This window comes from Lacerta agilis, chromosome 3, assembly GCF_009819535.1.
Source record: "Lacerta agilis isolate rLacAgi1 chromosome 3, rLacAgi1.pri, whole genome shotgun sequence".
In the NCBI taxonomy this organism is placed as follows: Eukaryota; Metazoa; Chordata; class Lepidosauria; order Squamata; family Lacertidae; genus Lacerta; species Lacerta agilis.
In genome coordinates, this window is record NC_046314.1 from 77676381 (window position 1) to 77697412 (window position 21032).

Consider the following 21032-nt stretch of genomic DNA (forward strand, 5'->3'; position numbering starts at 1 on the left):
TCGCCTACAAGACCATCTACCACCTCAATGGTTGTGGCACACTGGCTGGCCGCTGCTATTACTATTTCACTCCCCTCCCTCTCAGTGAGCTCCCTCCCATTTCTCACATAATGTCTGTGCCACCACTATCTGCCATAAGATTTAAAGTTAGTGAAAACATGTAAGTGACCTAAAGCAAAACACAGTATACCCAACCCATACCGCAACCCCTCTGCTGGGCACAACAGTGAAGAGGTGACAAGTTCTTAGGTGGCACATTCCCTGGTGCTGAAAATAAGACATGTCAGACCAATCTGATTTATTTTTTTATGGAATCACAAACTTGGTGGATCAGGGACATGCTGTGGGCATAGTGTATCTTGATTTCAGTAAGACTTTTGACAAAGTACCCCATGATATTATCGCAAGGAAGCTGGTAAAATGTGGGTTGAACGAGGTAACTGTTAGGTGATTTTGTAGTTGGTTGACTGACTGAACCCAGAAAATACTCATTAGTGGTTCTTCATCATCCTGGAAAAAGTGACAAGTGGGGTGCCACAGGGTTTTGTCCTGGGCCCGTTATTGTTCAACGTCTTTATAAATGACTTGGATGAAGGAATTGAGGGGATTCTCATCAAATTTGCAGGTGACACCAAACTGGGAGGGGTAGCTAATGCCGCAGAAGACAGAATCAGAATTCAAAATGACCGTAACAGATTGGAGAACTGGGTGCAAGCTAACAAAATGAATTTCAATAGGGACAATCGTAAGGTTCTGTACTTAGGCAGGAAGAACCAGATGCACAAATATAGGATGGGGGACACCTGGCTTACAAGCAGTACATGTGAAAAGATCTAGGGGTCTTGGTGGACCACAAGCTTAAAATGAGTCAACAGAGTGATGCAGCAGCAAAAAAAAATGGTATTCTAGGATGCATCAACAGAAGTATAGTGTCCAGATCAAGGGAAGTAATAGTAGCACTCTATTCTGCCTTAGTCAGCCCACACTTGGAATACTGTGTCCAATTCTGGGCACCACAGTTTAAGAAGGATGTTAACAAGCTGGAACGTCTACAGGGGAGGACAATCAAGATGATCAAAAGTCTTGAAACTAAGCCTTATGAGGAGCGCTTGAAGGAGCTGGGTATGTTTAGCCTGGAAAAGAGGAGATAGGATAGCCATCTTCAAATATCTTAAGGGCTGTCACATGGAAGAGGGAGCATGCTTATTTTCTCCTGCTTTGGAGGGTAGGACTCGAACCAATGGCTTCAAGTTGCAAAAAAGGAGATTCCGACTAAACATAAAAAAACAACTTTCTGATAGTAATAGCTGTTCAGCAGTGGAACAGACTCACACGAGAGGTGGTGGACTCTCCTTCATTGTAGGTTTTTTTAGCAGAGGTTGGATGGCCATCTGTCATGGATGCTTTAGCTGAGATTCCTGCATTGCAGGGGGGCTGGACTAGATGACTCCTGGGGCATTTCCAACTCTATGATTCTATAATAATGTTGCACCAGCTGCTTTAGTGAGCATGTTTGCTGGTATTTGCTCATGCTCAACCATCTTTGCTAATAAGCACAAGAAATTTACCAGACAACACCCAGGTAGAATAGCTTGAACAAGTTCACTTAGTAAGCTGCTAGTGGTTCAGCAGGAAATGTTAGTCTCCCTTAGCTAACTGGAAAGCTTTGCTGGAACACTACAAATATACTAGAGGAAGTATACTAGAGGGAGATGAGTTAGATTCGGTACAATAAATAAAAGATACAAACTGGATACTATCAGCTTCAGTTTAGAAGTCAGAATATAGGTTTTTAAGTAGTGTAAAATGTGAAATAATTTAACTGAATTAAAAACTACTGCTTAGATCCAGACTAAGCTCCCATTGGCAGGAGTGTCCCATATCTGCTCGTATAGCTCCCTGCATGCTAGAGTAATGTGTTTTACAGCACTGCACTGGTAAGATGGCAGTTTGTTCCATTCTGCTGTCTTGTTTCCTGAACTAATAAGCCTTGGGTGGGTGGGTGAGTCAGTAAATAAACAAATAAATTTTTCTGGTTTATAGATTATATCCTACATTGATCATATTCAGAAAAGACCCACCAATAGCTATTGCTTTTGGTAGGTTTGCTCTGAATATGACTTGGTTAAATATCACCCATTCGTATGTGAAGTGGGTGTTCAAAGATCACAGATGTTCATTTGTTTTAAGTACTGTCTTGCCTGATTTCTTCTTTGTTAGGCAGTCATTTAAGTATTTCTGCTTCATTTTCCTCCATTGTTAAAAAGGGGGGGGGGGGTAAAAGCCAATGCCTGCTTATGATAGCAGTTGTGATGCTTAAAGTTTGCAAAGTGCATCACAAATGTGTAATTCATTTAATTGCTAAATGTTAAGGCTGGTAGGACAATTTTCTTAATTATATGGAGGCCCTTTCTTTAGCTAGTCATTTTGTTGTTAAATAGCAGATTTTCAATTAGTGGGTGGATATGGCTAATCTAGGTAATTTGTAGTTTTGACAAATATACATCTGCATATTTCTGAGTGTTAAGCTTTTATTTGAGTTTACATACATACATACATAGTATGGTGCTGGTATTTTACCACTGAATTCTACCCTTCTTGAATTAAATTGCCAGAATGATATGTACAGCAGAGGCGGATTTAGGGGAGCTCGACCGGTTCAGTTGTTCTGTGCGTGGAGCCTCACAACTATGATATAGAATGACAGGCGAGAGGTGGAGGCACTGAATATTCCCGTCGCACAGGGCACCACTGAAATATGAAACCGTAAAGTCTGCCAGTGCACACAGTTTAGTTTCATAGAATCATAGAATTGTAGAGTTGGAAGGGATCCCGAGGGTCATCTAGTCCAGTCCCTTGAACCTCTTTGACTAGCCTTGTGGAAAAACAGAATCCACAAACATTAAAGGCCTGCAAAAAAAACCATTGCTTGCCTCTGGAGGAGAGTCAGCACCTTGTTTCCGTGGGCAACTGTCCTGTGCTGATGCCTGCCATGTTCCCACTTTAATTCCCCCACAGCCTGGCACTCTGAGCAGCACAAGACAATCCCTTTTTATTTTCCACAATGTGACATACAGTGTCACTCTGGGGCATTGTTGGGAATCAAAATGGTGTCAGTCCCCTCAGCTGCCTGGCTCTGCTGCCAGGTCAGCCCTTCAGGGCCCACTGACAGAGGAGGGAGCCCATCAGATATCACCCTTGCTGAGATCTCTGTGCTGCTTGCAGAGGAGTGTCCGAGGAGTACTGGAGGAATGACAGAGCTCTCGTCAGTCCTTTGCCAACCTGTTCTCATTGGCTGGGTGGAATTCCATGCACTCACTTACATGCAGTTCCTGATTACCTATCCTATGGTAACCAGGCTAGTGCTTAAATACAAGGTTAGACTATATAATCTAATATAGCTAGGTAGTCAAAACATGACTTGGATTTTGATTATTATAAATCTCAATGCCTTTTTTTCCTTTCTAGAGCTGAAGATCATTTGTGCTAAGTGGATATAAAGTTCACTCTAGGAACGCTCTAATGGATGACAGGGAATCTCCTACAAATGACCTGCAGTTAACTTTACAAGGCTCACTTCGTACCGACACACTTGTGGAAAAGATCAAAACTTGCTTAGCTTCTTCACCAGATGAAAATGAAAATCAGCTTAATGGAAGCAAGCACGATACTCTGAAAAGCAGTGACGACACAATGGGAAAGGTTGAGCAGGACAGCATTAATAATAATGAGGACAGTGGAGACTACACGTCCTCCTGCCAAGAAGATGAAAGCGATAAGCCATCTAGAATCTTCGCTGCAGATGAAATGCTCATTTTAGAAAAAGGTGACTCTGAAAAAAGGAGTTCAAGGAAAACAAAAAGTTCCAGCAGGAAAGGTAAAACAACTTCCACAATATACAACATTTTGTTTGCTCATAGTACAGGCCTTTAACCTATAAGGTGACTTGGGTGTATCTCCTTCTATGATTACTGTTCTCAAAAAGTGTGGTCTTTCTATATCTTCTCTACAAGGCCACTACCTTCCCAGCCAACTCTGCAATCCTGACAGGTGAAGCATGCACCTAGAATGCATTCACCTGGAAGGCAAACATTAACAAGCCGTTTTCTTACAAGAGAAAGTAGTGTTTTTTGAAGAGTAAAAAGGTAAAGGGACCCCTGACCATTAGGTCCAGTTGTGTCTGACCCGGTGTACAGCTTCCGGGTCATGTGGCCAGCATGACTAAGCCGCTTCTTGCAAACCAGAGCAGCACATGGAAACCGTTTACCTTCCAGCTGGAGCGGTACCTACATGCACTTTGACGTTCTTTTGAACTGCTAGGTGGTCAGGAGCTGGGACCGAGCAACAGGAGCTCACCCCATCGCGGGGATTCGAACCGCCAACCTTCAGATCAGCAAGCCCTAGGCTCTGGTTTAACCCACAGCGCCACCCACGTCCCATAGTTTGAAGAGTAGGTGCTATTAAAAACTAATTTTTGTTTTCAATCAATAAAAATAATAGGAAGGAATTTCAGTGTCATACTGATTTAATCGCTCTGTCAGTGCAATCTTTTCTGCTTGCCAGATAGAGTTATCTGCCGGGAATCTGAGGTGAGATGCACATGTAGCAGAAGTTGCCCCCAGTTCTAGTCGCCACACAGAGGCAGCTTAAGGTCCAAAATAGTTTATTTTATGGCCCAGTTCACACACCACACTCAGGTCCATGGTTTGCTTCTCTCTCAACAAGCCACAACCAATATTCAAGCTTTGTTACTGGTTTACAACTTGTAGCTCGTTTTGGGGAGTGGGTAGGCCGTGAGCCTGGATTCAGACAAAATGATAGGCCAGACTCTGGCTTGCTTTGTTTATGGTGCAGTGGCTGCAACAACAGGGCAAAATATGAGATGGGAACTCTTGAGCAGCATGCTCCAACAGATGGTTTGTTCACATTAAACCATAGTTTGCTTTAAATTTGGTTTACTGTAACCTATAAAGCAAGCCATACAGCAAATATAATAAATGTAATGTGTCGAATACACCTAAAACTTTGATTTTGCCATCTGCAACTCCCTTTCACGATACTTCTTCCATGAAATCCGTCACACCCTCTTTCATAAGGTGTTAGTTAACCCTTTTTATTTTCTGCCTCTATGATTTTCTACACTGTATGAAATGCATTCTGTTGAACATATTTTTTAATGGCACTCATCTTCTGGTTAGATGGCTTTATCATATTAAGAAGGTCTGAACTTGCAAATACTTGGGGTGTATAGAATGGGTGTATGATAAGTTCATATTTCCATTTTGAATACTGTCTTGTGTACACTAAGTAGAAAGACAGCTAATAAACTGCTTAAAATAAGGCAATTTAGATTTGCATAGTTGAAGACTGAAAGGATACTTTTCATACAGTCTAAGCTCTACTGCAGTGCAATTTAAATGTTAAATTTTGTTTTTTTTCTTGATTATTTTAAGGAGATACAAACATGGCAGAAACAAGATATCATAACGTAAGGATTTGTTGTGCAAGCTATTTCATGTAAAACAGAATCCAGCATAGGCCTTTTTTGCTTATAATGGATGGGAAGCTTAGGTTTGCACTTTGCCATCTTAGGTTCACACTTTCCTTCCTACCACATGGTTGGTAGAAGGACTCCACCAGTTTCCCCGTGTTAGTTTGGACTGTCATCTGGACTAGGAATCATATATTATAACAAATTCTGGTTAGTTTCAAAGCATGCCAACTGCAAACAGATTTCTGAAGCTGGCTTCTTAGCCAACACAAAGGGTTTAGTTTTGCTCTAATTAGTACATTCTTGTTCATTTGACCTGTCAATTTTCTTGTTCTGTGTTTGTTTTTCACATATCAGCTGTGGTTTCTGTGACCAGATAAAAATGAGATGTCACATTTATGCATGGAAAGGCAATGCAGGTTTGTTTTCAGGAATGTAGAGAGTTCATGGGAGGGCAGTGTTTGCACAGTATAATAAATAAGTCAAGGGTTGAGCTAAGCAACAATCTTACCTTTTCCTAAGAAAGAATAATAGTGTTGCCTTACATATCTACCTTAGAAACCTAATCGGGTCAGTTCCATGCTGAGAATTCATGTTAACTCTTAATTATTTCTGTACCAAAAACAATTTTCGCGCTGTTAAACAAATGCTGTATATTTATGTACTGTAAATGTTTATGATGTGGATAAAGAGAAACAGATATTTTAGTCTCCCAACAGGTGGAACAATCAAGTTAAAGATTAAACTAGTGATTGCAAAGGGATTAGATGTAGAATTCAAAACTGGTGATCTGTGGTGTATGTTGGGAAACAGAAAGAAGAAAGGAGGGAACTTAACAGGTGCTAGGAAAGAGTTTGTAATGATGAAATGCTTTCATTCTCTGTACCAGAAAATGCCCAAACAATGAGGGCACATGTTCTTTTGTCTTGTGTTGTAGGTTTGTGTCTTCCAAGGGAAGGTAGGGGTGCTTCTGTATTCTGCTCTTTTTATCTGTGTTGGTAGTGGCTTTTATAACAGAATAATTGTAGTTACAGGTAGGTAGTCGTGTTGGTCTGCCATAGTCAAAACAAAATAAAAAATAACTTCCAGTAGCACCTTAGAGACCAACTAAGTTTGTTATTGGTATGAGCTTGTTCTTGGTATGAGCTTGGTATGAGAATAATTGTAGTTTGATAATTATGGTGATGAGCCTAGCTTTCAGGTAGTGGTCCTGAGTAAGGGCCATAAAGGTGGTATTGCTGGTTTTTTTCAGCCTGAACTATATTAATTGAAACAGGAGTGACTTTGGGGAAATGGTTGTAGAATTTAGTCAATATATGCATCAACAGCACTGTGAAATCAGTTTCCCATAAAGTTAGTTTTTTTCTTCCATTTTAAGTTTGTTTGTTTGAATGCCACTTCCGTCATTTTACGCGACACTCACAATTAGTTTTACGAATGGCTTTGGAATATCTGAAAGATATCTGAAAGATACTGCAAAGCATGATAGCACTTTTAAACAAATGGTAATTGGGCATGGCACAAGCATAGTGAAGGTCACACGTTGCCATGAAAATAACCAATTCTTTTGAAGGTAATCTTTTTATGTCATCTCTAATACAATATTTTATAGTTTATTGGAATAAATCCCGGCTCTTGTTGCTTTTGCTCCCAAAGGAGCATTAGTCAAGAAGTACTATTAAGCTATACCCAATGTGGTCTCTTGCTACAGCCCATTTCGTTTCCTAAAAGGCCCTTGACCCCCAGAGTGGCTTTCCATGGGCTCAGGGAAGGAGAGATGGGAAGCCCCCCCCCTGTGTGAGCAGATGTTTGCTCAAGCAATTTTGAACAGAACCCTATATGTTTCTGAGACTCCACAACTGTTCTTGTTGAATACTTCCGCAGCAGCCAAGCAAGAGAAGACTGGCATAACAGCAACAGGTTCTACATCAGATGAAGATGGAAACAAGACCAATGCAAACTTTCCCCAAAATGATCCAACCCAGACTTTGCAGGCCCTCTTCTCTCTTCTTCGAGAAGAATTTGAGCAGATGGATTCAAGAGTCCTTCCCCTGTGCCTCCATGAGGTAGTAAAAAAAGACCTATCTTGGTTTCTCTGTGGCCATACTATGAGAGATTTTATCAACTGAAATAATGGAAAGCCACTGCCAGTCATTATGAGCAGTACTGAGTTAGAGTGACCAGTGGTCTGTCTCAGTGTAAGGCAGCGCCCTATGTTCCTAGTCCCATTGATTTATGTGGGAACTAATTTAGTCTGGATCCAGCCCATTAGATTATTGAAGCACCTTAAAAACAGGGAAGTCCATCATGCCATAAGCTTTTGTAGGTCAAGGACTGTGATGAAATGTGGATTGGTCCATAAAAGTTTATGGCACAATATATTTGTTAGCATTTAAGATGCCATAGTTAAATACCCCAAGTATTTGCTCTCCAGGTGGGTGGATGTAGAAGGTTATAATCCTGAGGACTGTAGCAGAAGTTCTTGAAGATGTAGAGGTTGGAAAGTATATAAACTTTGTGGCTATAACTCTTACTTCTCTCTCTGTATATGTGATGCCTTGATAAAATGAGTAGAAAATAAATTTAGTGCAATCATCTCTACACGCTTACTCAAAAGTGTGGTCCACTGTGTTCACTGGGACTTAATCTCAGGTCAGTGTGCCCCCAGGACTACAATCTTAATTTATTGCACATATGAAACATCCAAACATAAATAATTTAGTTTCTCACAAATAGTATATTCAGCCATGGTTCAGGGTACAACATTCATGTACATTTTTGGCGGGATATAGTTTCTGAGGTGGTTTCTGGAGGATGACATAAAGGGTGATAATGGTATGATAAATATCTGAAAATGTTAGTTGCTTCTTTGCTTTCTGTTGCAGATTGCTGAAACGTATTTTCAAGATGGAGAATGTATCCTTTTTAAAATCAAGATTGATTTCTATGCCATTGCCCTCAGCATATGGCTGAAGGTTTTCAGCAACTGGTCTGGTTAAAGCCAAAGTTAAAAAATTATGATTATTTAAGTGCAGTTATTCAGATTTCTTAATTTCCAGGGACACACCTATAAATATTAAATTGTTATCTCAAATGTGTAAAGAACAGTGTGAAACAGTGTCTGCAAGAAAAGTGTAAAAAACAAAAAACAAACCACTAAGGTATTGTTCATGAGCCATGAGTGTACATGAGCTTGTTCAATCTAGCATAAGAGCTTCAATCTAATATAGGAGGTGCTTGTATTTAGTCAGGCTTTGCATAGATTCATCTATGCATCTATACTGGTTAAAGTGCTGGACTAAGACCAAGGAGACCAGGGTTCAAATACCCACTCAGCCATAAGATGTTTATAGCTGCTTTGATTTTCCTCTTTTGCACTTGCAGTCTGAAGAGATTGATTACGTTGGTGGTATTTGCTAGCTTTCACCCCTTAATTCTAGATGTGTGATCAAAAACTGAGAAGCTTTTACCTTTGAAAGAGAAATTTATTTCATTTTTAAATTTGGTCATTTGAAGAAATAAGAGCTTCCAGGTAGTACTTGGTTGTATTTTTTCCATTAAATAGAGCAACTTTAAATGTGAATGGCAAATTACTGCTGGAAACACTCATCCTAGAGAATTCATTGCCCAAAAAAGGAAAACTTTCTGACTGCAGGGGGGAAAGATTAAGAGAGTTGATTATTGGGTCCATGTAGCACAGGCATGCCAAGTTTTGAGTACAGTTATGAATTATATCTATGCTGTGCTTTTTTCGGGGGGGACGCAGGGATACGCATACCCCTAAACATTTTGTGAATCTATGTTTGGCCTCATTGAGGGGCAGTATTTCAATATGAGTAGGAAAATGAGAGTACCCCTAAACATTTTTTTAAGAAAAAAAAGCACTGTCTATGCTCGACTATCATTCTGTGTCTGCATTTTCCTTTAGTTTTTCATTCAGACGAAAAAGCCATGAAATTTATTCAGCTTGAACGGTTATATCATGAGCAACTACTTGCAAATCTTTCTTCTATACAACAACAGTGGGGTAAGTGTGTCATATAGTTGGGAAAACTCTTGTTTTTATTATAATAGAATAAGTTTTGGGTTGCAAAATAAAAAGAGCTGCACATTTCCCTAGTGGTGATTGTTGTGTGTAGGCACAGTGATCAGTGGTTGTTCTTTATTTTATCATGATATATTTTCCTTGAAAAGGAACATCATTATTTTCGAAACAAAATAATTTTTTTAAAAAAATCCTTCCACTAGCACCTTAGAGACCAACTAAGTTTGTTCTTTGTATGAGTTTTCGTGTGCATGCACACTTCTTCAGATACACATTATTTTCAGTTAGGTTTCTGGCTTTTAATGGACTATTGCAGTTATTCTGTGCTGTAATATTTGTTTTTCCATTATGTTGAATCCACTTTGTCTAGAGACTATTTAAAACATTTTGCTTTTGAAGACCCTGAAATATTTTTAATATACAAAAATATAAAATGATTGTGTGTTGTTGCAGAAAAAAAATGGAAAGCGGCAGCATCTAACAAGGTTCCAGCTCTAAAACGTTCTGCTAAAGTCCTGAATAATGAAGAGTTTGACAAACTTGCTAAACTTTGCACATCACATCAAGAGTAAGTAATAAAAAAATAATATTAGTTCAATTCGCTTTTTGTGTGTGTTTAGGTGCACTCAAGGATTGTGTGGCCCCAATGAACACTTGACTGTTTTCTTTGAAAAGCAGAATAAAGTGGTTGAAACTGTTCAGATTTTCAAAAGCCATTTGCCAACTTAGCACAAAGAGCTGACGCTAAAAGGGAGAAAATGTATAACCCCCCCCCCACTAAGCATGAATTCTGGACTGTGACTGGATTTTTAGATTAATTACTTGCCTTTGTTTGCTTATAATACTTGAGCATTGTTGTATTTCTTGATAAGAAAATTTAAAAATAAAATTCTTAAAAGATGAAATTGCCAAAATCTTCTTGGTCTCAATTCAGATATCATGTTAGGAATCTTCCAAAACAATGGTTTGGAAGAATAAGGAATATACAGTGGGCTCTCTTTTCTTTCCAAGGTTGCCTAACCGTAGTTTTGCTGTGGCAGCTGAATAGTGCAAACTGTGTTTAACATTAATCACGGTTCCCACATCTTAACTGATTACTATGATTAGTGCTAACCAGAAAGGAGAAGATAAAATTGTCATGTGACAGAGGAGGTTGGATCACATGGTTTGGAAGATCACTAACTGTTCACCCAAATTAACTGCTGAAGATAAATGTTTTAAATTCAGAGTATTTCAAAGTTAATCAGACATGCTTTCCTTCACCATATGAGCATACTAATTTTATTTATTTTTATTTCATGTGTTTTGATACCACTTAAGACAATCTCTGATGAGTTAACAAAATAGCAAATACAATATGAATATGTAAGAAACAATGAAACTGAGAAACTACAATATAATATAATACAATACAATGAACTGTAATAGAACTACAGTATAAAACAATGAGATGATCCCAAAATAAAATCATAGCAACACATTTTGAAAACATCTTAAGATCCAGGGATCCTTCCCCTCTTGTCAAAGGCACATCCTAGCTCAAAACATGCAATGCTCCCCCCCCCACTAACGCATCACACCCAATTCTGACTTATACAGGTAACTTGCAACTTGCACATATTTAACTTGCGAGCATTACGATTTACCGGTATATGCTTGGCAAAAAAAAATAAAAAATGGAAAGGGTGTGTGTGTCTGGGGAAAATGACTTTGGCAATCCCACCCACCACTGAACTCAATGTGTTTTCACTATACGTGATTTTGGCTTTAGGCACTATCCCCGGAACGCAACCCCCACGTATTTGAGAGTCGCCTGTATTTACAGAAATCATGCAGTATATGTGGCTCATTCAATATCATTCTGTTTACACACCTCACACACTTCTACCGGTACACATAAATATACCATCTACCCAGTTTTAATCTCTGTTCAGTATGGTTCAGAGTCGGTTTCCCACTATTTCAGCTATAATTGTTCCTGTTTCTTCACTATCTTCTAGCCCAAATGCTTGCACCCAGAGAATGAGAACTCATTGGAAGCACTAAGTTTCCAGGCCATTCCTAGAGTGGAGCAGATTATATTTGCTCCCGGGGATGAGTTAGTCACCGGCACACAGTTCTTTTTACAGACAGCTGGCTTGAGGCAGTTGGAATGCTCACAGCTGCCAATGTCAGTAGTGATTCTTGCTGGCTGTGCCTGCATGGTGGTCTAGGTAATGCACACCAGGTCACACTCAAATCCAAGATCAAAGTGTGGATTATATTTGCTTGATCAGGAATTAAACAGCTGCAGACTTCATGGGTGACTGACAGAACTTTTTGGGTACAATGAATTGGATGAAAAGCCAGAAGAGGACATAGGCACTAATTGTCCGTGCAGTCCCTTTCTTACAGGTACCATCCAACTCCATACTTATTACATATTGGATCATGTTACACCTTTTCTGAGTCAGTTACATTGGCTGCCTATTAATTTCCAGGCCTATTTCAAGGTGCTGGTTTTTGTCTTTAAAGAATAGTTTTGGACCACATTATCTGAAGGATCACCTACACCTGCATGAACTTACCCAATCATTAAGATAATCATTGGAGGATCTGCTCACTGGCCTACCAGCAAGAGCCATCCATGGTGGTCCCACATCTTTAGGTGTAATAATAATAATTTATTATTTATACCCCACCCATCTGGCTTGGTTTTCCCAGCCACTCTGGGCAGCTCACAACAGGATATTAAAAGCACGTTAAAACATCAAACATTAAAAACAGCATTCAGGTGTCTTCTAAAAGCCAGATAGTTGTTTATTTCCTTGACATCTGATGGGAGGGTTCCCTGTAACCTCACTTCTCGCAGTGAGGGAACCGTCAGAAGCCCTCAGAGGTATACCTCAGGTGTAAGGCAGCTTTACATACGTATTTTTCGCTCCATAAGACGCACTTTTTTCCTCCTAAAAAGTAAGGGGAAATACCTGTGCGTCTTATGGAGCGAATGGTGGTCCCTGGAGCTGAATTGCCCAGGGGCCAAAAGCAGATTGTGCTTTTTATTTTACAAAGAGAAAAGGGAGTGTTGAAAGGACCCCGCTCAGCAGCTGATCAGCAAGAGATCTGGAGAGAGATAAGAGTCCCGGCTCCCTTTCAGCCCCGCCCTCCTTTGTTGAATGTGCTGCAGAGGGAGGTTGTTTGTTTCCCCAGGACATGTGACTGGCTGATTAGATTATCTGTCTACAAACAGTAGAAATGGCTCCCTTTCCTTAAGATTTTTTCAGAAATGTGAGTTAAACCCCATAAAAATGGGGCTTTTCCTCTTTGCTTTTCCCCCTTTTGCAAAAGGAGCTTTGCTTTCCCCCCCTTTGCAAAAAAAAGCTGCAAAACCTTTAGCTGATCCTAAAAAAAAACACCCAGGGCTTTTCCCTTTGCAAAAAAAGCTGCAAAACCTTTAGCTGATCCTAAAAAAAAACCCAAAAACAAAACAAAACAGGGCTTTCCCTTTTGCAAAAAAGCTGCAAAACCTTTATCTGATCCTAAAAAAAAACCCCAGGGCTTTTCCCTTTGCAAAAAAAGCTGCAAAACCTTTAGCTGATCCTCAAAAAAAAACCAAAAACAAAACAAAACAGGGCTTTCCCTTTTGCAAAAAAGCTGCAAAACCTTTATCTGATCCTAAAAAAAACCCCAGGGCTTTTCCCTTTGCAAAAAAAGCTGCAAAACCTTTAGCTGATCCTCAAAAAAAAAACCAAAAACAAAACAAAACAGGGCTTTCCCTTTTGCAAAAAAGCTGCAAAACCTTTAGCTGATCCTTAAAAAAAAGGCCTTTTGCCTTTGCAAAAACAGCTGCAAAACCTTTAGCTGATACTAAAAAAACCCCCAGGGCTTTCCCCTTGGCAAAAAAGCTGCAAAACCTTTAGCTGATCCTTAAAAAAAAAGGCCTTTTGCCTTTGCAAAAACAGCTGCAAAACTTTTAGCTGATCCTCAAAAAAACAACAACAACAAAACCAGGGCTTTTTGAGGAAGAAAACCAGAAAAATATTTTTTTTTTCTTGTTTCCTCCTCTAAAAATGAGGTGCGCCCTATGGTCCGGTGCGTCCTATGGAGCGAAAAATACGGTATTTAACAATGGAGAAAAGGTTGAACGTTAATACTGATTATCCCAATACCAGTGTTGGGAGCACACACCAAATTTGCTAAGGGGACTGGGCGGAGTGGAGAGTCAGTCAAAAAGGCCAGGAGAGCTTATGACATGTGAGGAAATAAGTATACAGGAATCGTACTTCCACAAAGGGGAAAAGGTTGTTAGAAAACCTTTCCCCCACCTTCCACATTTCTGCTTGACATGTTGCCTATCATGTCTCCTATATGCCATTTTCTTTCCTCCTATTACCCTTTCTCACCTCCATCATGTCCCTGCCCCCTCCTTATTACCTGCCACTGTTCCGGCCTTCCAACATTCCTGTTAAATTACCTTTCTCTACCCTAGTTCTCCAGTTCCCATGCTTTACTCTTATTGCTGTATCCTTCACCGTGTCATTCATTTACTGGCTGAACTGTCCACTGCTGCCTTCCCTACTTCCCCCACCCCCTGCTTTTCTACACTGTCACACAAACCCCCAAAGTAACTATTTAAACTCCAGCCCATGTTTAATGAGAAATGTATTTTTAGCTATTAGATTTCTGGCTGCCCCAGAAAGCCTCATCTTCTCCAATGTGAGGATTGTTAAAATGGGTTAAGGGGGGGGGGGGTACCCTGTCTGGTTTTCTGAGTTCCATTCCTAATTGCATGGGCACTGGAGATTCTCCCTCTTCCACTCACGTCCTGCCTTCCCCGTTGAAAGCTGTTCTGGGAAACTCACGCTGGCCAAAATTATGTCCTTGGCATGACTTGGCTTCTTTTGTGCTGCTGCTATGAGGTAGACTTTTTCCACTGTTCTTTCTGTACACTTCAGTACTGTAGCATAAAAGCCTAAGAGTGACGTAATATAAATATCACCCTGGCCAAAAATTCACTAGGCAGCTTTCAGACAAACCACTCCCAACCCCTGTCTGAAGTATGGGGATAATACTGGCCTACATTACAGGATTGTTGTAAAGTTTAATGAGATAGCATGTGTTTTTGAGAAATAAAAATATCCAGTTTTGAGCCTTCTGTAATAGTCAGTGTACTGATTTTTAGCTTTCTGTGTGTTGTAGATATCCACTGTAATGTGGTGGGCTTAGAATGGGGAGATACGGGTTTAAATCCCTGCTCTTCCTTGAAGCTCACACACAGAGCAATCCAAACCCCTTTGTGCCAGGCAGGAATGGGATAGATTGGTTAGAGATATCCCTCCAGCCTGCTCTCCTGGCCTCTGATGGCTTCATGCTGGCTGCAGAGTGATGCCAGTGTCATTCTGCTGATGAGGGGCTCCCTTTCACCTGCCAAATGTGTGGGCTGGCAGATGTGTCACTGCCAGCATCCCCGCTGGTGGCAGGCAGCAGAAAGCCCCCCAAACAGGACATTCCGAGGGTGAAGAGAAGGCAGGGCTGAGCTGGCTGGGGAACCACCTGATCCCAAACTGGCCCTCCTGCTGTCACATGACAGCATAGAGTTCAATCTGGTTCTGATCGAAGGGCAATCTGCCTGCCCTTCCACTTCAATCACTATGCACAGCAGGGCTATGGATGCAGTGCTGGTCCCGGCACCCCCATTTAGCTCTGGTGGGAAGACAGGGTAGTTGGGATTGCTCCCTAAGTTATCTTCCCCAAGCTCACCATCTCATAAGTGAATCACTCTCACAATGCTGTAAGGATAAAATTGCTGGGGGGAAGAAGTTACGTACACTGCTCTAAGCTCCTTGGAGCAAGGGCGGGATAGAGAAATAATAAATGAGTCGGTGTGGACAGGGCATTGTTATTATGGATAATAAACTGTTATTCAGCTAGTTGCGCTAAGATCCAAGGGCATGGCTGTGTTTAATGTTATTCTACTTACCAGTCACAATATTTTTAAAGTAAGTGTTACAGGCCTATAGTTGCATTTATCAGATCTGAGGTTCCAGAAATGAGAGGCTTCTTTGTCACATGCACCAAGAATTGCTTCCAGAACATTAAACTCCCCCACCTCCACCCCCAAAAATGAAATCTCTCTTCAGTGCATTTGAAGCTGCTTCCCACTGTTTCAGAATTTGCTTGTCAAGTGCCATATTGAGGGAGAGAATTCTTAGAGTGCCAGTGTGGAGTAGTGGCCAGAGAGTTGGATGCAATCCAGAGAGACCTGATCTTACATAACCTCTTGGCCATGTAACTTATTGGGGATTGTGATTGTTTGAGGACGCTGTTCCGAGCTGCTTGGTAAAATGTGATATATAAGTGACAGTAAAATGAAGGTGCTTGGGTGTCAGAAGCACTGTTTTGCATGCAGAACTCACCATGCAGCTCTGGACTGCATTGTGGACAAATTGCTTCTTGTCAATGGTAAGAATTGTGTGCAATTAACATTTTAATAATCACCTGTTTGCCTTTAAGCATTTTTTTTACTTTATAATTTGTTTTATTGGAAATAGGCTCTTGAAGTATAAAGCACAACATTTAAAAGGTTGAGCTGTGCTGCCAGTTGTTGTGATTTTTATGGTTTTCTTCCACTTTTGATATATGTTGCTATTTCTGTGGAAGACAAGAAGATTGGACATTGAGCAAAATGGGGAAACTGAGTGTGTGCCTATGTGCTGCAAAATATTAGGAGAGGCTAGTTTTTCACAGGTTCCCATCCACTCCTAAGTTTCTTGTGCTGCTAGAAACAGGAAGTACCGGTAGTGCTATTCAGGTGGTACTTTCAGTGATCTAAAAAGCACTGTTAATTCCTCTGAGTGGTCAATTTCAATTCAGGACAAAAAAAATTTTTGAAAGCTGATACCTTTGTATAAACACATCCTATAAGAGCACTTCTTGTATTGATTTCACCACTTTTACTGCCTTATGGGCCATTAAGTAATAATTGGCAGTTTGTAATGACGTTAGCATATGGTCTGGCTCTGTGCTTTAAAACTATGCTGGCGCAGATAGTGTTTCAGTGTTGGAAACTTCTGTGCTAATATTAGAGCATGGAAAGAACTAATCTGATTTGTCGTCTAGTTTTGATGATGTTTTTTGTGAATAATATTTTGGTGGAAGCAGCTCTTTATTTTGTATTTTCTTTTTTTGTTGCAGGCCGCTGGTCTTCCGAAGCAAGGTAAACTGTGAAGTTTTTTCTTGGCATAGTTTTACAAGTAAATGTCTGGGTGTTTTCAAATGTGCTAAATGTAATGTGTGGTGCTTACATAGCATAAATAACCTGTACTGCATGAAATGAAATGAAAACAAAATTCAGTAATAGGAATTCTGTTGTGTTTTTCAGCTAATAAGTAAAGAAAAATCCCTGAAACGTGAGAGTTTCATAGGGTTAAGGATATCTGAAGATCTTAAGGAAAGAGGTGCTGCTGCATGTGATTCAGGTATCCCTCTTATAAATCATTTTAGTTTTATTTTTAAAACAACATGTCAGTGTTTGGAAATCTTTAATTTAGAATAGCACTAGCTAGGCATTTTTCTAACGAGTAATATAGGAAGGTGATTACGTTTTTGATGCCTTAGACTTCTCTTAGAAAACAGCAGAACATAGGAATGAGAGTAGCTCAATTGTTACAGCATGAAACTCTTGATCTCAGGGTCCTGGATGCGAGCCCCACATTGGGCAAAAGATTCCTGCATTGCAGGGAGTTGAACTAGATGACTCTTGTGGTCCCTTCCAACTCTACAATTCTATGCTTCTATGTGAGCAGTGACTTCAAATAATAGACCTCATTTCCCTAACATTAACGCTGTCCAACTTCTGTACATCCATCACTGTTGCTAAAATTAGCATGGAAATAGAAAAAGAGGCTGAAGGTGGCTGTGGAGCAGTTGGCTGCAGAGATGTTGTCTGCCTGGATGTGTACCTGCCTGCTGCCTACAGATTTTAGCCTTCTCCTTGCTGGTGTGTGGCGTGCTTGAGGGTTTAAAAGACTGTATAATCAAGGAATCCTATACCCAGTATAATAGTCAGCCTCATTGCTGTCATTGGGATTTACCTCTTGAGTACAGGACTGCATGGTAAATCAGTTGTGAATTCCAGCCACACTGTGGGATCATTAGCAAACAATGGTTCTCTGCTTGTGAGTATAATTAACACCTTTGGTAAAGGGACATGGCCAGTGTGCCTGTGATCTTCAAGTGGAAGTAAAATTGGAGCTTTTCCAGTTAACCCAAGGAAGACTCTGCTGATTCCCAAGTGCCCTAAAATCAAATACAGTGGTATCTTGGTTCTTGAACAGCTTGGCTCCTGAACAAATCGGCTCGCGAACACCACAAACCCGGAAGTAAGTGTTCCGGTTTGCCAATGTTTTTCGGACGCCGAATGTCTAACACAGCTTCCGATTGAGTGTAGGAAGCTCCTGCAGCCAATCAGAAGCTGCACCTTGGTTTTCGAACCGTTTCGGGAGTCAAACGGACTCCCAGAATGGATTAGGTTTGAGAACCAAGGTACCACTATAACCAGGGAGACTTTGTTGAATGCCTTGTTATCAACTTGTCTTCATCAACACAAACTATTTGTGTTAGATAATTCTTGTTTAGACATGTCCCTGTGCTAGCTTTTTCTCTGTGACTATTTTCAGCACAGCAAGTATACAGAAACCTAAGCTGCTCCCTATGCTGTCCTCCAATACTGAGGTCATCCAAACAAAATGGTGGTGCCAGCAAAGCAGTATATTTCAGCAGGACAATGTATGAATCCTAATCAATCAATTCACTAAAGATCAGGAACATGTCCTCTCACTACGATCACATTTCATCTCAGGCAGCCTCTTAGCCTCTTTGATCCCTTTAGTAATATCTTGTTTCACTTCCTTGTGGTCTGTGTTCTTCAGGTCCTCTCTTCACGCCTCATATATGTGGCCCCCTGGTAATGTCATCAGCGGTTAAGTTACATATATTTGTCTCATCATGTTAGCAGATGTTTGTTCCCAAGCAAGCTCTGATCTGCTGATTGCCACACTTTGTGCAGAAAAGGTTTTTGCTAAGCAGTGCATCCCCTTAGCATCCAGGCCCCCTGGGGAGGCCTATAGTCCTACTAAGGAAGTTTCTTTTGTCAGTGCCTTTTGGTGCACTGAAGGAATGACTACTTCACGCTATAGAGGCATGACGAATGATTTTGTTGTGTAGACTTTCAAGTTTCCACAACAAAGTTTCTAGCCGGAAAAGAGACTCTTAAAGTGCATTTTTATCTTTCTACATAGAAAATGTCAAAATACCTATTTGTTCTTACCAATAATTATGTTGTTCTGAGATATCTTAATGGTTCTGTCCTCACATGACATTATAGGAAGGTAGCCAAGTTTTTGTGCTTGCATTTCTATGTATCTGTTGCTCTAAAATTTATAAGGTTTATCTAAATATGGTATGGAAACTGAGCCTAGTATTTTATTCCCTGAGGTTTCTGGTTATGCTTTGCTGCTGAATATTTTTTTTTCCCCTACATGAGAGATCTTTTTGCTTTGGCGGTACTTTTCATTCTAGGAAGGTTGTTTTTTATTTTAAAGAAGTATTTAAAATAACCATGTGAGACAGGTTGCATCAATGAATAGGATTCTGAGCTGTTTATAGACCCCTTGGATGGCATGTATCTCCATCATCTCCTCCTTGTTCTGTATCTGTCGATGCTACACAGGTATCCTGGTGTGATGTACTACATCAGGAGCACTGCAAGCATTGAGGTTGAATCCTGACAAGACATAAGTACTGTTTTTGGGGTACAGGGGACGGGCAGGTGTGGGGGACTCCCTGGTCTTGAATGAGGTAACCGTGCCCCTGAAGGACCAGGTACGCAGCCTGGGAGTCATTTTGGACTCAAAGCTGTCCATGGAGGCGCAGGTTAATTCTGTGTCCAGGGCGGCTGTCTACCAGCTCCATCTGGTACGCAAGCTGAGACCCTACCTGCCCGCAGACTGCCTCTCCAGAGTGATGCATGCTCTGGTTATCTCCCGCTTAGACTACTGCAACACGCTCTATGTGGGGCTACCTTTGAAGGTGACCCGGAAACTGTAATTAATCCAGAATGCGGCAGCTAGACTGGTGACTGGGAGTGGCCACCGAGACCACATAACACTGGTCCTGAGAGATCTGCGTTGGCTCCCATTACATTTCCGAGCACAATTCAAAGTGTTGGTGCTGACCTTTAAAGCCCTAAACGGCCTCAGGTCTGTATACCCGAAGGAGCGTCTCCACCCCCATCATTCAGCCTGGACACTGAGATCCAGCGCCAACGGCCTTCTGGCGGTTCCCTCATTGCGAGAGATGAGGTTACAGGGAACCAGACAGAAGGCCTTCTCAGTAGTGGCGCCCACCCTGTGGAACACCCTTCCATCAGATGTCAAGGAAATAAGCAGCTATCCTGTTTTTAAGAGACATCTGAAGGGAGCCCTGTTTAGGGAAGTTTTTAATATTTAATGCTGTACTATTTTAACATTCGATTGGGAGCCGTCCAGAGTGGCTGGGGAAACTCAGCCAGGTGGGCAGGGTACAAGTAATAAATTATTATTATTTATTATTATTATTGGTTCAAAACATGAGATACTGTTATCACTTAAGATCATTCCCATCCACTCTATCAAAGTAAACTTTAAGGGAGCCATCCTATGGCTGATGGCCTAGTTGTAGCAGAAAGTTCCTCTGCCATTGCTCCTTCACTGCTGGTGGCAGTAAGGAGTGAAAAGGGATGTATTGGGTAGACCAGAAGATGCCTCCCATTCCTTTGACACACATACCTAAACCAAATAACTAACCACAGAGCTGACATAGTTAATTTGTTTAGAGTCAATGGGAGGGAAATTAGGAAACACCTGTTAATAGCAGCAGGTGGAGAAAGAACAAGCAACTCCCACATGCAAGCTGGCAGGGCGTAGGAATCAGTGGCTTCTCTGCCAAGAAATCTCCACACACACCCCACCTTTACTCTGCCCAATAACAACCCATTGCATAATTGTGTGTGTGTGTACCTATGCATACTTAGTGGTGTATAGGGCTGCAGCAGTAAACATGGAGATTTTATCTTTCATATGAAGGTTTATTATTATTATTTCAGCAAACAGTATGGTTTGTACCTTTTTAATTATAGTTACTGAAGCTACTATTATATTTTTAGCAACCAATATTCATCACAGTTTCCTTTCCCTTTAAAATGTTTAAATTAATTTGTATTTTTTTGTAAGTGAAATCAAGCCACTTAGTACCAAAGCCCAAGGAAAACTTGCATATATGTAACCAATCACACCCTTGTTCAGCAGAGTATGTAGAGGTGTCTTTAAGTGCTCTAAAAGTCAATAGAAAACAAGTTAGCTGCTTCACTTTAACTATGATTTGTATTTTACACATGAAAATTAGTGGAGCAGAGCGATTGCTGCCAGACAGGAATTCAGTCAAAACATTAATGGGTAGTGCTATCAGGTTGCTGATTTT

The 21032-nt window shown here is 40.7% G+C and overlaps 1 protein-coding gene across 3 annotated transcripts in view; it reads left to right on the forward strand.

Annotated features, from left to right (window-relative positions):
• The window catches only part of CNST (consortin, connexin sorting protein), a 37809-nt gene that overhangs the window by 9233 nt on the left and 7544 nt on the right, over positions 1–21032 (forward strand). For 2 of the 3 annotated variants that reach the window (XM_033144395.1, XM_033144396.1), the window contains 7 exons: positions 3469–3877; positions 7376–7557; positions 8377–8407; positions 9432–9518; positions 9990–10104; positions 16710–16731; positions 16897–16993. In XM_033144395.1, the coding sequence (XP_033000286.1) occupies positions 3523–3877; positions 7376–7557; positions 8377–8407; positions 9432–9518; positions 9990–10104; positions 16710–16731; positions 16897–16993 (889 nt within the window). In that variant the 5' untranslated portion in view covers positions 3469–3522. The remainder of the gene's footprint in view (positions 1–3468; positions 3878–7375; positions 7558–8376; positions 8408–9431; positions 9519–9989; positions 10105–16709; positions 16732–16896; positions 16994–21032) is intronic. The other variant, XM_033144397.1, reaches the window with a different exon arrangement.